Genomic DNA, 16,164 nt, shown 5'->3' with positions numbered 1-16,164 from the left:
TCTTTTTTAGATTCTTTTCCCATACAGGTCATTACAGAGTATTGTAACTCAATGAATTTTCATCACAACCTTGTTAAGATAGTAGATTAGTTATCCATTGCTGATACTGAGTTAATGACTTCACGTCTTCACGGTATAACCAGTAAGCACTCATTGTCTCACAGTTTCTGTGGGTCAGGAATTTGGGAGGAGTAATAATCAGGATATGTGTGATGTTGCAGTAAAGATGTCAGTTGGGGCTACGTTATCTGAAGGCTTGACTTGGGATGGAAGATCTGCATCCAGGGTGGTCCCCTTTTCACTGACATGGTTGGCAAGTTTGTGCTGGCTGTTGGCAGGAGGCCTCAGTTCCTTACCACTTAGACTTTTCCTTAAGGCAGAAGCCAGAATGTCTTTGCCTTGGCCGTCACACTCTGTCATTTCCACAATATCTTACTGGTCACAAGATCAGTCCTATTCTGTGTAGGTGGGAATGACACAGGATCTAAATCCTAGGATATGAGAATCATAGAGGCTGTCTGGAAGGCTAGCTGCCACAGGTAGATTCCAGTATTATACCCCTTTTACAGATGAGAAAACTGAGCAGGAAGATGTTAAGTAAAATGCTGATGGAACCATAACTTAGTGGTACAGCTGGACCTTAAATGCACGTTTTCTGTCTCCAGAACGTGTGCTGTTAAGAGACATGTGGTGTTGCCACTAATAGTTTGTTTTAATTTTAAAGTTTTGATTACTAACAGTTGCACATTTCCATGTATCTATTGTACATTTAATTTGTGTGTGCATTTGTGTATAAAACATCGCTTTACCGTTATTTTCTACAGAGGTGACTATTTTTCTCTTAGTGAATTGTAGAGATTTTTTGTATTCTAAAATTACTAACATTTTGACTCTTTGAAAGTTGCATTTTTTTTTCAGTTTGCCAATTGTCTTTCTGTTGTGTTCATGGTGTTTTTAACTAACAGAATTTTTGTCTCCTTCTTGCACAATCATCAATGTTTTCTTTATGATTTTTGCCTCTGGATTATCCAAGGATCCATCATGTAATAGTTCAAATCAGTTTATTTTTCCAATAGTTACTTTTCTTAAAGACAGAGTTTTTAGCAACCCCTAGAATTATCTCCTAAGATCAAAAAGAATGTGTGGATCGTGAAGGACTGAAATGCCTAACTTACTTCATTGTTTTGGAATCTGTTGATGTGAACATCATGTTGAAAAATTGTAGGGGCTGGTTGGTGGAAGAATAGTCCATAGTAGGCAGGGACTCAGCAAGACAAGACACGTGCCTCAATTATCCCATTAAGTCAACCTCACTTTGCATTAAGAAACTCCTTTTAAATTGCATATGCCTCCTGGTAAAATTGAAATTTCAATCGTCTTTTGTATGTCTCTTTATTAAGATTGTTAGATGAATATCTAATTGATAGTAGCATCTATCTACCTGTTTATTTCTGTAAGCATGGACATTTTGGAGGGAAAGGAAAAGATTTGATTATTATGGGAGACTGCTGAAAAACAGTATTTAGGATACACTCATTGGCGGTGGCCAATGAGTGTATCCTAAATACCCAATAGAAGAGATGAGGTGAGAGTTTCCTTTGCAGTTTTGTCCAGAGTAATGACATGGCTGAAAACAGCTGTCTCAGGTTATACATGACAGCTATAAATATGGCTATGGGTTGTCGTTTGCGTGGGTAGATTAGGCAGATCGTAGCATCTTCTGTCTTTGGTAAGGAAAAGGTGTGTACTCACAGAAGTGCATATTTCCACTTACTGTCTATTTTTATGAAAGAAAAAACTTTACTTATCATGGGAGTTTGCTGTAGTTTGCTGTATGCTCTTCTGTGTTATTTCAATCTGACGTTTACATTTGTGTAAGACAGAGATAAATAACTATACCAACTTGTCTAATATGATACTAGGCATAGTTGCTCAAAGCCTTAACGTGCTTAAAGACGTGGAATTCGAACTTATGCCTTGTGGCTCCAAATGTAATGATTCTTTCAGCCAAGTACAGGAGTACCTTTGCAACATTTTTCTACTTTATAATGTATTTCTACAAATGCTGAGATTATATTTTAGTCTTCATAGAATGTGTGGTTCAGAAAGTCTGTTTTCCAGTTTAATTGACAATGATTTCCAGAGATTTAGAGTGAAAAAGATATGTAGTGGAGTGTATACCTGTCCCTTGATGTCCTCCCAAGTGATTTCAGGCCTATTTACACTGTTCAGACCTCACAATACCCAAACTCAATCTTCTGTTTTGCTAATTCAACCATCTAGTGCTATCTAAAGCCTTCCCCTCCACTTCATTGATGCAATGCTTTTCAATTAGCTTTTGTAAATTTTTTTGATGTGAGACCTATTTAATTTATTTTATTTTTTCTCTTTGCTGTACAGCAGAGATTGGTCCAACATTGTAAATCAATTAGCTTTTAATGCAGTGCTACTCAAAGTGTGGGCTCAGACTTTTACTAGGCTATAAAATAAATACCAAATTGACCGTGAGCATTTAGAAACTTTGATAGCAATCTGCCATTGCTCTGACACCCTAGTGCACCACAGTGTGTTGTCTCTTTGATAAGCGAATAGACTGGTTTGGATCATATCATATGCATAGGTGAGTCACATATGGCTTGAGTTCTATACAGGCATGCACATTAGAACTGCATATGTGTCTGCAATGCATTGGAAATTAAAAAGAAAAGAAACATTTGTCCTTCATCACGAACAGCTGAGAAGCATAGCTCTGATGCCTTATCGGTCTAGAGTCTTCTGTGCCTCACCTTCCTTTTTTCTGTCCTGTCCTCTTTAAACCACCTGAACTCTGTGGTCTGTCATTCAGCCAACCTCATATCTGTATATACTGCTTTCCTTTGTTTTAACTTTTTATGCCGCCTGATCGACAATAACAAACATACAAACAAACAAAATTCTTATCGGATGGATTCTTTTTTCCTGCTCCTTGACTGAGCCCTGCTAGAAAAAAAAAAAAAATCACCCCGTGGGTCAGACTCGTATCACTGTGAACTCATGGTCTGGCAGCTCACAGGCCCTTAACTGTGTGGATTTTTTTCCCTTATCAAAACACACTCTTACTCTTGCAGTTACCATTTCAATCTTTAGTTCACCTCTTAATTCTTAGGTAGGGGAAGCCAATGAGTTAAAATTTCCTCAGATTTTTGCTACCATATTTTCCTAATGTTACTTCCTTTTCACTTACCATTTCCTTCTTTTCTCCTGTTACAATAGGATTTCCTTATCTCCAGGCTGGACCCCATCACCTTGTACCTTGTCAGCAACCTTGTGATATTTTTCTCTCCTTAATCTTCAAATCTCTTTCTTTGTTAATTTATCTCCATAAAAATTTAAATATCCTCCTACCTCTCTGATTTACTTTTAAGAAAATCACCTCTGTATGCTTTCTTCACCTTTCAACTAACTGCTGTTAATTATCCTTAAAAATCTTAGTTTAAACATCACTTCTTTGGGGATACTCTTTCTGATTCCTGCAGAGCAGGAAAGGTATCCTTTTGTATCTTCTTAGAGCACTTGCATTTATGTCCTTTATAAAATTTATCGCAGTATATTTGCTACTAATAAATTTTCTAGAGATCTTTCAAAATCCCTTTGAATCAGTGACTCAAATCATTTTAGTCCAGCTATGATTTTGGGGTGTTTGTGATTGAAAAGCAATGGGATTGATTTCAAGGTCAGATTTGGCCACATTCCTTCCAAACTCCCTCATAAAGTGATGGGGTTTTGGGAAACGTGGTGTTTGTATTTTTTCAGTTCAATTAAGAGGTTGTTTGAACCACTTGTCCGTCTGGTAGCAAGTAGTAAGCTTTAAAGTAAGTTCAGGGGAGAGAAAAACCACTAGAAGATTCACTTATTGTAATGTGCTTCCTTAATCAGTTTTAGACTTGTATAGCTTTTGTAGAGTTCTTTATAGGCCGTGTGAATTTAAGTTAATAATGGATTTAGGCAAGTAACTTGACCTCTCTGAACATCTAATTGCTTATCTGAAAACTGTTTAACACAATATATATCATAAAACTTTTCTGAGGTTTAATAACACACATGCATACATACATATATATGTACCATTTAGCATAAAACTTGAAATCCTATTTGGAATTAGTATTATTATATTAAGACAATTCAATAACTATAGCATTAACTCTCATGACATCAATTACTATCATGAGCTAGTGAGAAATGAATACTTTCGGTTAGTACCTAAATAAATGGAGTTCTGAGGTCAGCAATTTTTCAAAAGTATTAAGACTGCTGTTTCTGTGACATGTTTTTAAAAAAAAGGAGGTTATTAAAATTTGAACTGTTTTGCTCTAGGATACAGGAAATGATTCCCCTTTAGCACTTAATTAGTATGATACATTAAAAAAATTACAGCATTAACATAAGGATTCAAGCAATTAGAAACACACAAAAATGTGTTTTATACTCAATATTACTGAAGTGAAATACATCTGTTTATAGAACGTTGCCAGTGTCAAACTGGGTTGAATTCTGTATATTTAATAAGCATCTTGTATTTAGATCTTGTGAAACTAAATGACTTTTAGAGCTTTACTTAAACCTATTCTTAGCCATTGAATGGTTCACAGTCCTAGAATTGGCAGAAGTGTGATGTCTGCTCATGTACACACACAAACACACACACTCTGACTGGCATTTTATTGATTAAAGCAACAGGATCAAAATAAAACTCGATTGTTAGAGATTACTGTCCTCGAAGAAAAAGAAGCAATTTTCATGGCAATCAACCCACTCATGCTTATAAACCGAGTCTAATAAGCGAAGGCTATGTGAGAGGTTTATAATGCAATTTGTTCAGTCGGTCTATGTAATAAACTCTTTCCCTGTAAAATAAAAACAAATAACATTCAATTTTTAAAATTTACCCTGTTTCGTGTTTCTCTTTAAAAGCTCTTTCTCCAAAGGATATTTGATTTCTGTAAATCAAAATCCAGGACTAGATTGGTTTCATGCACTGTCCACTGTTGCTTACTGCTTTCTGAAGAGCTGTTACCTAGCAACTGCATGGAAGAAGCTTCCAGTACTTTAAATCATAGACAAGCTCAAAAAATACTGTGAGGCAGACTTTTAAAAAAATATTCTGACTTGTTATAATGTAATTAACAAATTGATTTTCCATAAAGCAAAAGGGCCTTGAAAATAGATTTGATCGTATCTATCTATAAATTTGTAGCTTTAATTGCAATTGCTTATCTGAAGAGCTCTTAAATCAAAAATAATAAAAACAGCCATAAAACAGAAACCACAAATCTCACATAATCCTGCTATTTTAAAAGTCGTAGCCCTTGAAAACTGTTTCCCATTCCTTAAGAGAGTTACTATTAACATTTTGATTCCCATTCTTACAATTTTTGATGCTTATTCAGACATACGTATGCACACATGAACATATATGCAGAAGTCAGCTTTTTTATCAATGGAGTTATATTGTGTCGTTTTGCTACTTAAATTTTAAAACTATTATGCAGAAGTCAACTTTTTTATCAATGGAGTTATATTGTATCGTTTTGCTACTTAAATTTTAAAACTGTATTATTGACGTTCTTTCAAGATGGTTTATTGAAATCTATCTTTTTATTTTTAATAATGTAAGATTGTGGTGATAAATAGTACCTGTTTAGAATTCTGATGAGCATTTTATATTCATTTTCTACTTTTCTCCGCAGAAAACCCTATGAGGTAAATATTATGTATGATTTACAGTTTTAAAGATAAGGCAAGTTAGGCTCTGAGGGATCAGGACCTTGCCGGTGGCCTGGCACACTTGGGGGCGACACCATTTGCTCTCATGTGCTTATGCTCTGGTGGCAAGCAACCCAAGAGAAAGAGCTGAGTCAAAACGGCAACTTTACAGGGACGAGAAGAAAATACAAGATTTCGAAAGAGGAAATGCTTTCTTCAACAAGGGAAGGAAATTAGAAAGAAAACATGGACAGATTTGATCATTGCTAAGGAGTCATCTCTGTCTGCATAATCAAAACTGGACTTTTGCCACTTATGTGGTCTCACCAGCAAAGAGGGACAGTGTGTAGAGGAAGTGGATGTGTCTACAAAATATTAATCCAGAAGTTTACAAAACCTAGTCTAGTAACCATATTTAACTAAAAGAGGAGTTGAGACATGTCATTTCTCCCTGGACAGGCACGCACCCAGCTAAACCTTGGGGATGGGTGAGGGAAAATGAAGCCTCTTACTAAAAGGAAGAAGGAGAGAATGAATATGGGATGAGAGTAGTTTCAGCCACAGTTCAAATCTTTTTGTCCACCCAAGTATCCGTGTACAGTGTTTTTCCCTTATACATTAAGATACTCATTCATTATTATGAAAAATACCCCAAAGTTGCCTCAATTGCTGAACCCAACTCAAAGTGCAGGATATCTCGATAATACAAAGTCATTGCTAGCTGTGGATCCTAATAGTCTGGCAATGAGCAAACCAATAAGTGAGTTACCTCTCCCCCACCCCATATGCATATATAATAGCAGAGCAAGATAGCTGTGATAAAATAGTGGGTTTTGGAAAAAGAAAGGGAGACACACAGCAGACATTGTTCCATAGGAATGGTGAAATCCTGTGGGACATGAATTGCAGAGACCTTGCAGTAATTTTTTTGATTAGACACCCATCCTGCTCTTAGAAAATAACTCCTTTGTCTATTCATAAGCATAGATCCTTGGTCACTATCTTCTGTGGCTACGTTGAACGTTGAAATTAGAACAGATTTCCTCCAGTCCTTTCTATGTGTCAATAATTGTGCTCGAAGTTCTTTTCTAAGAACTTTCTTGCACTTGCCATATTTACTGGCTTTTGTTGCCGTGTCTGTATCACCCTCTTGGTTGTCATGGCAACTACCTCCGCATCATCTGAAACAATAGGTTTATTGGGTGGGAAGGCAGCACAGCACCTTTATCTGATCCCCACATTAGGTCCAGCTTTATTGATCTAGCTGAAAAGTCTTAAAAGGAAGTCACTGATAAAGATCTGAAAGACAGTGTCATCTCCCATGATTTAGGGTACAGTTCACTGTTTTGGTTCTGCAACTGTCCGGATTCCTGGACTCCTAGGTTTCTGGCTTCAAGCAATTTTCCCTTTTCTCTCCACTTGCAGAGTGATCGATTTTTGCCCCAGATCATCTGTCACCTTACTAAAATCAGCAAGGTGCTGTCACCCACGTTAGTATTCTTGCCCTTTCTGATACCTCTCCCATACGTGTCTCCATCGACAGGTAGTTTCTGCATTCAGAAGGGAAAATGGATAATAGGGAAAGATAGCAATTTCTGTCACAGATATAATTCTACACTATGCATCTCTATAGTACTTAAATTTTATATAACCTAATCTTCTTTTTAAAAAAAATTTATTGGAGTGTAGTTGATTTACAGGGTTGTTAGTTTCAGGTGTACAGCAAAGTGAATCAGTTATACATATATCCACTCTTGTTTTTTTTTTTTTTTTTAGATTCTTTTCCCATATAGGTCACTACAGAGTATTGAGTAGAGTTCCCTGTGCTATACAGCAGGTTTTTATTAGTTATCTATTTTATATATAGTAGTGTGTATATGTCAATCCCAATCTCCCAGTTTATCCCCCCCCCTCCTTATCCTGTGGTAACTATAAGTTTGTTTTCTGCATCTGTGCCTCTACTTCTGTTTTGTAAATAAGTTCACTTGTACCCTTTTTTTTTTAGATTCCACATACAAGTGATATATGATATTTGTCTTTCTGTGTCTGACTTACTTCACTCAGTATGACAGTCTCTAGGTCCATCCATGTCTCTACAAATGACCCATTTTTGTTCTTTTTTTATGGCTGAGTAATATTCCATTGTATATATGTGCCACATCTTCTTTATCCATTCCTCCATCAATGGACATTTAGGTTGCTTCCATGACCTGGCTATTGTAAATAGTGCTGCAATGAACATTGGGTTGCATGTATCTTTTTGAATTATGGTTTGCTCCGGATATATGCCCAGGAGTGGGTTTGCTGGATCAATCATATGGTAGCTCTATTTTTAGTTTTTTAAGGAATCTCCATACTATTCTCCACAGTGGCTGCACCAATTTAAATTCCCATCAATAGTGTAGGAAGGTTCCCTTTTCTCCACACTCTCTCCAGCATTTATTGTTTGTAGATTTTTTGATGATGACCAGTTTTTAATTAGAAAATCACTTGATAAAAATTGGCAGTTTGTGGCTTGAAATGTCCCCAAAAGGAAATGTAAGTAGCTGATGAAAAAAAAATGAGCTGAAAAACTGCCCAATCTCCTAACTCACTGTCCCTCTTTTCCACACTGCTTGGTCATAATAGTTAATGGTATGGATAGCCAGGGAAATGCTTCTTTCAGTGCCCTAGGCTTGTGTTTCAGTGATTTCCCTTCTTTCGGTGTTTTTGCCCACGTCTTATCTCTGCACCCACTTCCAGAGACATATTCCCTAGATCATGTAAATGTGAGCCTTCTATCATGGCTATTCCTAGCCCCCTCCTCTGTGACCACCACCTCCTATCTTTCTAGTTCATGTCCTCTAATACAGAACTCCAACAATCTTTTGACTACACTGGGACTTGCAATTTGTTGATTCGACCAAGTTTTCACCTGTTGGTCCTGTCTTCCCTTCTTAACCTGTTTGCATCCCATAGCACACCTTTAGAACCCATAATTTCAATTCAGCCTAGTTCGTTGACCTTCCATTAGTTAGACTTGTCAGAAACCAACTCTAGTGAACAACTCTCTGTCTTCTAGGTGTTTACTTCCATGCATTTGACTGTGGCCAGAGGAAACCAAACAAAAGACGACCTGCAGGCTATTCCTCCATTAAATTCATGATCACTAATTTTTAGGGGTCTAGAAGCTGCCAAACGATCATTCTGTCCCTCAATTCTGTTTCTTCTCCCACGCTCTTAAACAGTGATACCATATTTGCTCTGTCACCTCCAACCTCTTCCCCAATCATCATTTCCACCTATTTTAGTAAGAAAGTAGAACGATTGGAAGAAGAACAAAATTTTCGTAAACGTCTGTCTACACATCTACCCACCAACCTGAAGGTAGAACACCCATATATTCTACCTTTTTTCCTGTTATTATAGATGAACAATTTTAGTAGCAATATGGCTGGGAAGAGGCATGAAAAGAGTGATATGTTAGTAAGATTACCCAAATTCTGACAATCTAGGAATGACATTTTAAGGAATTCGAAATATATTCTATACACTTTAGGCTTTATGAAAGGTCATTAATCCATTTGGCAGATCAAACAGCACTCTCTAGTTATTGTTGATAATGGAAATGTTCTGTATTTGCCTTGTCTAATACCTAGCCAGTAGTCACAAGTATTATTGAGAACTTGTTATTGAACTTTTATTTCTGTTTAATTTTAGTTTATTTAAATGTAAATAGCCACATGTAGCAGAGGCAACTGTATTGGCCAGCACAGTTTCATTTTTATTTTATGTAATTAATTATTTTATCGAAGTATAGTTGATTTGCAATGTGTTCATTTCAGGTGTACAGCAAAGTGATTCAGTTATTCATGCGTATATATCTATTTTTTCTCAGATTCTTTTCCCTTATAGGTTATTGGAAAATATTGAGTAGAGTTCCCTGTGCTATACAGTGGGTCCTTGTTGGTTATCTGTTTTATATATAGTAGTGTGTATAGGTTAATCCCTAAACTCCTAATTTATCCCTCCCCCTGCTTTCCCCTTTGATTATCATGTTTGTTTTTTATGTCTGTGGGTCTACTTCAGTTTTGTATGTAAGTTCATTTGTGTCATTCTTATTAGTATGGTAATCTCTGGGTCTATCCATGTTGCTGTAAATGGCATTATTTCATTCCTTTCTATGGCTGAGGCAACTGTATTGGCCAACACAGTTTTAGAAGGGTGATAGGTGGGATGCTGAAGAATTGGAGAACAGGAAGAGCAATTCAGAAGCTGTTTTGTTACCCCCAGTGAGAGATTATCAGAGTTTGAATAAAGGTCCAGCATCCCTTAGCTGTAATCCCCAATCCAGAAAATTCTGAAAAAAGAAAATATTTTAGTATTTGTGTTGGTGTTAAAATCTGACCTGACCTGAAATTATTTGGTAGCAATCCCCGCACTGAACTTAATTTTTTAAAAAATTTTTATTGGGGTATAGTTGCTTTACAATATTGTGTTAGTTTATACTGTACAGCAAAGTGAATCAGCTGTATGTATACATATATCCCTTCTTTTTTGGATTTCCTTCTCATTTAGGTCACCACAGAGAACTGAATAGAGTTCCTTGTGCTATACAGTAGGTTCTCATTAGTTATCTATTATATACATAGTATCAATAGTGTATATATGTCAATCCCGATCTCACAATTCATCCCACTCCCCCCTTTCCCCCTTGGTATCCATACATTTGTTCTCTACGTCTGTGTCTCTATGTCTGCTTTGTAAACAAGATTGTCTATACCAATTTTTTCAGATTCCACATATATGCATTAATATATGATATTCATTTTTCTGTTTCTGACTTACTTACCTCTGTATGACAGCCTCTGGGTCCAGCCATGTCTCTACAAATGACCCAGTTTTGTTCCTTTTTATGGATGAGTAATATTCCATTGTATATATGTACCACATTTTCTTTTTTTTTTAATTTTAATTATTTATTTTTTAACATCTTTATTGGAGTATAATTGCTTTACGTTTGGTAGTGTATATATGTCCATGCCACTCTCTCACTTCGTCCCAGCTTACCCTTCCCCCTCCCCATGTCCTCAAGTCCATTCTCTATGTCTGCGTCTTTATTCCTGTCCTGACCCTAGGTTCTTCATAACCATTTTTTTTTTTAGATTCCATATATATGTGTTAGCCTATGGTATTTTTTTTCTGTTTCTGACTTACTTCACTCTGTATGACCGACTCTAGGTCCATCCATCTCACTACAAGTAACTCAATTTCGTTTCTTTTTATGGCTGAGTAATATTCCATTGTATATATGTGCCACATCTTCTTTATCCATTCATCTGTTGATGGGCACTTAGGTTGCTTCCATGTCCTGCTTATTGTAAACAGTGCTGCAGTGAACATTGAGGTGCATGTGTCTTTTTGAATTATGGTTTTCTCTGGGTATATGCCCGGTAGTGGGATTGCTGGGTCATATGGTAGTTCTATTTTAAGTTTTTTAAGGAATCTCCGTAGTGGCTGTATCAATTTACATTCCCACCAAAAATTCATGAGGGTTCCCTTTTCTCAACACCCTCTCCAGAAATTATTTTTTGTAGATTTTTTGATGATGGCAATTCTGACCGGTGTGAGGTGATACCTTATTGTAGTTTTGATTTGCATTTCTCTAATAATTAGTGATGTTGAACATCTTTTCATGTGTTTGCTGGCCATCTGTATGTCTTCTTTGGAGAAATGTCTATTTAGGTCTTCCACCCATTTTTCGATTGGGTTGTTTATTTTTTTGATATTGAGCTGCCTGAGCCGTTTGTATATTTTGGAGATTATACAATCATCCTTATTGATTACATAGATGTTTTCTTTATAAAAAGAGTACTGATTTTTCTTATTATCTAACAAGGGATCCCAACATTATATACAATTAACTCATTAATCTAAGACAATTGTTTTCAACGTATCTGATCCAATACCTCTTTTTTATGATAAATATTTTGTAACACTTCCTTTACTATCCTGGAATGAAATTCAGAGTAAATGTAAACATCTATATGAATACATTTTAGATAGTTAATATAATGTCCTAATTGTAATATGAAGGAGAAAGAGAGGGAAATAATTAATAGTAAGGAAGTGTATATTTCAATATGTAAATGCCCAGATATGAATAACCAAAAAAAGACAACGCAAGAGAGACAATTGCTTGCACCAATTAGTATGTGCCCACTACTGACACTGACAGTAGTGGGCACATACTTATTATTAATGATCATATCTTAAATTTGTATTAATGACTCACATACAATACTAAACAAAATAAACTTTCTCTTAATTCATACAGTGGTTATCTTTCTAAATAATTCAGTATTTACTAAAATAGTGCAGAACCTACTTTGTATTTATGTGTAAAATAGCCTCCAGTAATATGTACAGTGCTGGATAGGCTAATAGACACTGTAAAAACTTTACTTACTTGTAGAAAAAAGCATATACAGAAATAAAAATTAGTACCTAAAACTTACTAATCTTTCCCTTCTTTCCATTTCCCACAGATTAGTATAGTTTTTGAAAAATTAGCGAGTGCAACATGATCTTCCATCAACCATTCCCAACCAAACACAGATGAACACATTAAGTGAGGAAAAGGGAAGGAAGGGGACCCAATTTTTTACTTTTTAACCACTGAAGGGAACTAAGATGGAATATTTTTCAGCTGTCACAGAGCTATCACATTTTCTCATGGTCCCCTACTAGAAGAAAGACGGTTTGTACATTAAACCAAGGGAAAGTTAATAATTGCATGTGGTTTTGCATATATGGTAAACTTACCTTCTAAATTTTCTGGTAGTCTATCTCATGTCATAATATGTGTAAACATTTTTCTTAAATCATATGTTCAATTTATGGTTTAAGATTTATGGACCCCATATGTATGGCTATCATATGATTCTAAAGTAATAACACTCTTCATTTACCAGTTTTGTTACTTTATTTTCATAGATAGGTCATACACACTCAAAAATTATTTTGAGAAATATCGAAATAGTGGTTTAAGTCACTGTTATTTTGCAAATATTTTTGTATACTTTTCCACATTCAAAATTGGATTTTGAATCTACCTGCCTTCCTGCCAAATATTATCATGGTTATGTGTTTTTGAGATTTTCCTTAAAAATTATCATTATAATATATTTGACAAGCAAAAAAAGATGAAAGAGAAACAAAGAAAGAGACATTGTTAGCAGATTCTTGATTTTTTTAAGAGTAAATCCTGGTATGTAACCATAGCATATAATTTCTTCCATAAAAGATGAAAGAAAAAAAATGAATAAGGAAATGAAGGAAAAAGAAAAAAATAATGGGCTCTTTCATATGCTAACTCATGTTATACAAATTGGAGTAATGTTATTATTTATCTGTCTGGAGCATTTGATGAACGATTTCCCAAGTAATCTTGTTTCTTCATAAATTGTATGGTGTATGTATTCATTTTATAGATCCGACTCACCTATTCAACCTTCTATTTCTTAACTTAGCTAAAACTGCTATTTTCTGCCTAAGAATATTTATTTAATTAGAACTTTAAACAGTCTTTATTTCCAATACCAGCTATAGTAGTTTACTTGGAAGGGAAGTTTTTTTCCCCAAAACAAACAGCTTTTTTCCCAAACAAACTTTAATTGCTTCTCTAAAATATGATTTCTGTGGAAAATTAAGTATATGGCATCCGGGCCCTCATTCTTGCATGAAAATAATATACTTGGACTGAGTAGCATCACCCCCCTTTAATATGACTGCGCCCCCTTACGTGCCATCTTTTGTAACACTCTTTATTGTTTTTATGTCATTGGATTTCTTTTTATACCATTTATTATCTTTTCTGACTGGACTCTATCATCTTTTGAATTTTTGACCTAGGTCCTGAGGTTAAAGTATAATTTAAATTTATATTTATTTCAGGATTAATTTTTATTGATTGGTAATTATGGTTGTTTTGATTATAAAAATCTATTACTTGTATGTTGTGCAAATATTATCTGCCACATTTTTTAATGATCACTTTCTAAGTCTTTATGTTGACTATGAAGTTGATAAATCAATTATGTTATAAATCAGTACTATTGTATTTCATACCATAGAATTATCAGAAGTAAAAGAGACTTTATATAGTCTCTGGTTTATTATCCAGACTGTACCTCTAACCTACCTACATGTTACCTCCTTGTACAGATGAGGCACAGGAAAAATAAGCATTTTGCCAAAGGCTGTCAATTTTAGTAAAGACAGGTCTGGGGCCAGATCCTCCATACCTCAATAACTTACCTCATAGTCTAGTACTCTCTCTTATGAATCATTTTTCCTGGGGATAAATTTGCGCATGTAAAAACCTCTCTAAAACAAGTGTGTTTATATGGAAAGTTTTGTAATTTTATTCATTGTTTTATTTTTCATATTATTTTAAAATACTACTATCCCAAGGTAAATTATTCTAATTTACCTATTTTATTTCAAACAGATCATGTTGTTTGTGAAGAAGAGTTTAAATACGCCATGTTAGCTTTAAACTGTATATGCCCAGCAACATCTACACTTATTACACTACTGGTTCATACCTCTAGAGGGCAGTAAGTATATTTTTTCTTTAAGATAATGCATTTTAAATTATAAAACATATAAGTGCAGTTATGTGATTTAGAAATACAGTAGTAAGCCTAGGTATACAGCTAGATATGTACCTATACTTGTATTTGTGTGAGTTATCATCATCTGACAGATAGATAGGTAGAGAGACAGACAAATACAAAACTGTTATAGGGTCCAAGCCATATAGGAAATTGACAGTGATTTGCTGTCTTTTCTAACTAATCTTGATATAATTTGTTTCATCCTAAATTTTATGTCTTCATCACTTGTTAGGCCTAGGATTAGGGCATTGTTTCTATTTTCAAGATTAGTAATTCTCAAATAAAACTTGTAAAAACAGGATGACAGCAGTCATTACTGTATGGCCTTAAAGCTGGTTTTTTTCTGTTTCTGAGGTAAGTTTTTATCTGAAAGTTACATGTGCACAAATGAGCTCAAAATTAAAATTTTATAATTATTATGGAATGATAACAAAGTAGTTGATAAAATCAGCTAATGTAGTATAAAAGAAATAATATTTAATATGAATTTCAGGGTATTGAGGGAAATTATATCATCAAAACATTTTTTCCTATTCGTTTATTTTGATAGAGTTTCATAAAATATAGAGGTTGTTTTTGACTTGCATAATCGAGTAAAATACAATCAGCGAACATAGTTACTGCCCTTATTTAAAGACAAATGTTGCACTGAATTTCGTACTTTTCATATTCCTTACTTGGTATTTTAGACAAAATGTTGATTTTCTAAGTAAATTCCACCATGGTGCTTATAGTTATGAAAATTTAAATTTAGTGAGTTAATTAATAGTTATTTAAGTGATGTGCCAAATCAAATAAGTCAAGGAAAAGGAACATTCTTTCCTGGGATTTAGTACTGGACGGAGGAAATTGCTGATTGAAAAACAGTAAATGCCCTCTGGTATTTTAAGTAGATTTTACTCTCTTACCTCTAGTTACGTCTCTGTTCTATTGAGACAGAAAGATTTTCCCAGGAGCAATTTTCTCAAAGTTCTGAATATAAATGTTTCTATTCTATAAATTTATAAGCCTTTAAGATTTGCAGTGGAAAGGATGTAACAGGATCATGGATGAAATTGATTTTCTTTGATGGACATACTTAGCATTTTGATGGAATTAAATAAAATACTGAAAGCTATTTTGTCACCGACTAATTGAATGTTCATAGAACTTATCATATGGCTTCATTATTTTGTCATCCATCTTTGTCATAGAATCATACAGCTTTAGAGCTGAATATCTAGCCCAGCTTCTCTCTTGCACAAATGATAAAACGAGGCCCATCACCACTAACACACATTAGTATTTATAGATCGGTTAAATTACATTTTCCAACTCCTAGTAAATATTACTTATTGGCACACAATATTGCCTGGTGAACAAATTGCACTTAACATAAATTTAAAAAGAATTTCAGCGACACTTAAAATAGGACTTTTCCTAATATACTCTGATGAATTTTGTCATATTAAAAATGAAAGTGATGTTGTTGAATACATTGTTACCACATAATTAAGGATTTCCCACAAGTAAGATTGACCTGCAAAATTATTTTTCAGTTAAGTGATACAATAAATGCCTTAGTCTACCAAAATAACTCTCTTTATAGCAGCTTTATTGAGATATAGTTCACATACCATAAAATTAACACATTAAAGTATACAATGTAATATTTTTAGTATATTCATAGTACTGTGCAACTATCACTGCTAACTCCTAATATTTTCATCATCCCATAAAAAAATTCTTTACCTTTTTGCAACCGCCCACATTGTATCCAAAC

At 34.6% G+C, this 16,164-nt stretch overlaps 1 protein-coding gene across 2 annotated transcripts in view; it reads left to right on the top strand.

Moving 5' to 3' along the window:
* Nucleotides 1-16,164, top strand: part of KCNT2 (potassium sodium-activated channel subfamily T member 2) — a 373,439-nt gene that overhangs the window by 230,975 nt on the left and 126,300 nt on the right. For both annotated transcript variants that reach the window (XM_032606842.1, XM_032606832.1), the window contains exon 14: nt 14,234-14,342. In XM_032606842.1, the coding sequence (XP_032462733.1) occupies nt 14,234-14,342 (109 nt within the window). The remainder of the gene's footprint in view (nt 1-14,233; nt 14,343-16,164) is intronic.

This window comes from Phocoena sinus, chromosome 1 (assembly GCF_008692025.1).
Source record: "Phocoena sinus isolate mPhoSin1 chromosome 1, mPhoSin1.pri, whole genome shotgun sequence".
NCBI lineage: Eukaryota > Metazoa > Chordata > Mammalia > Artiodactyla > Phocoenidae > Phocoena > Phocoena sinus.
This window is presented reverse-complemented; position numbering and strand designations above follow the sequence as displayed.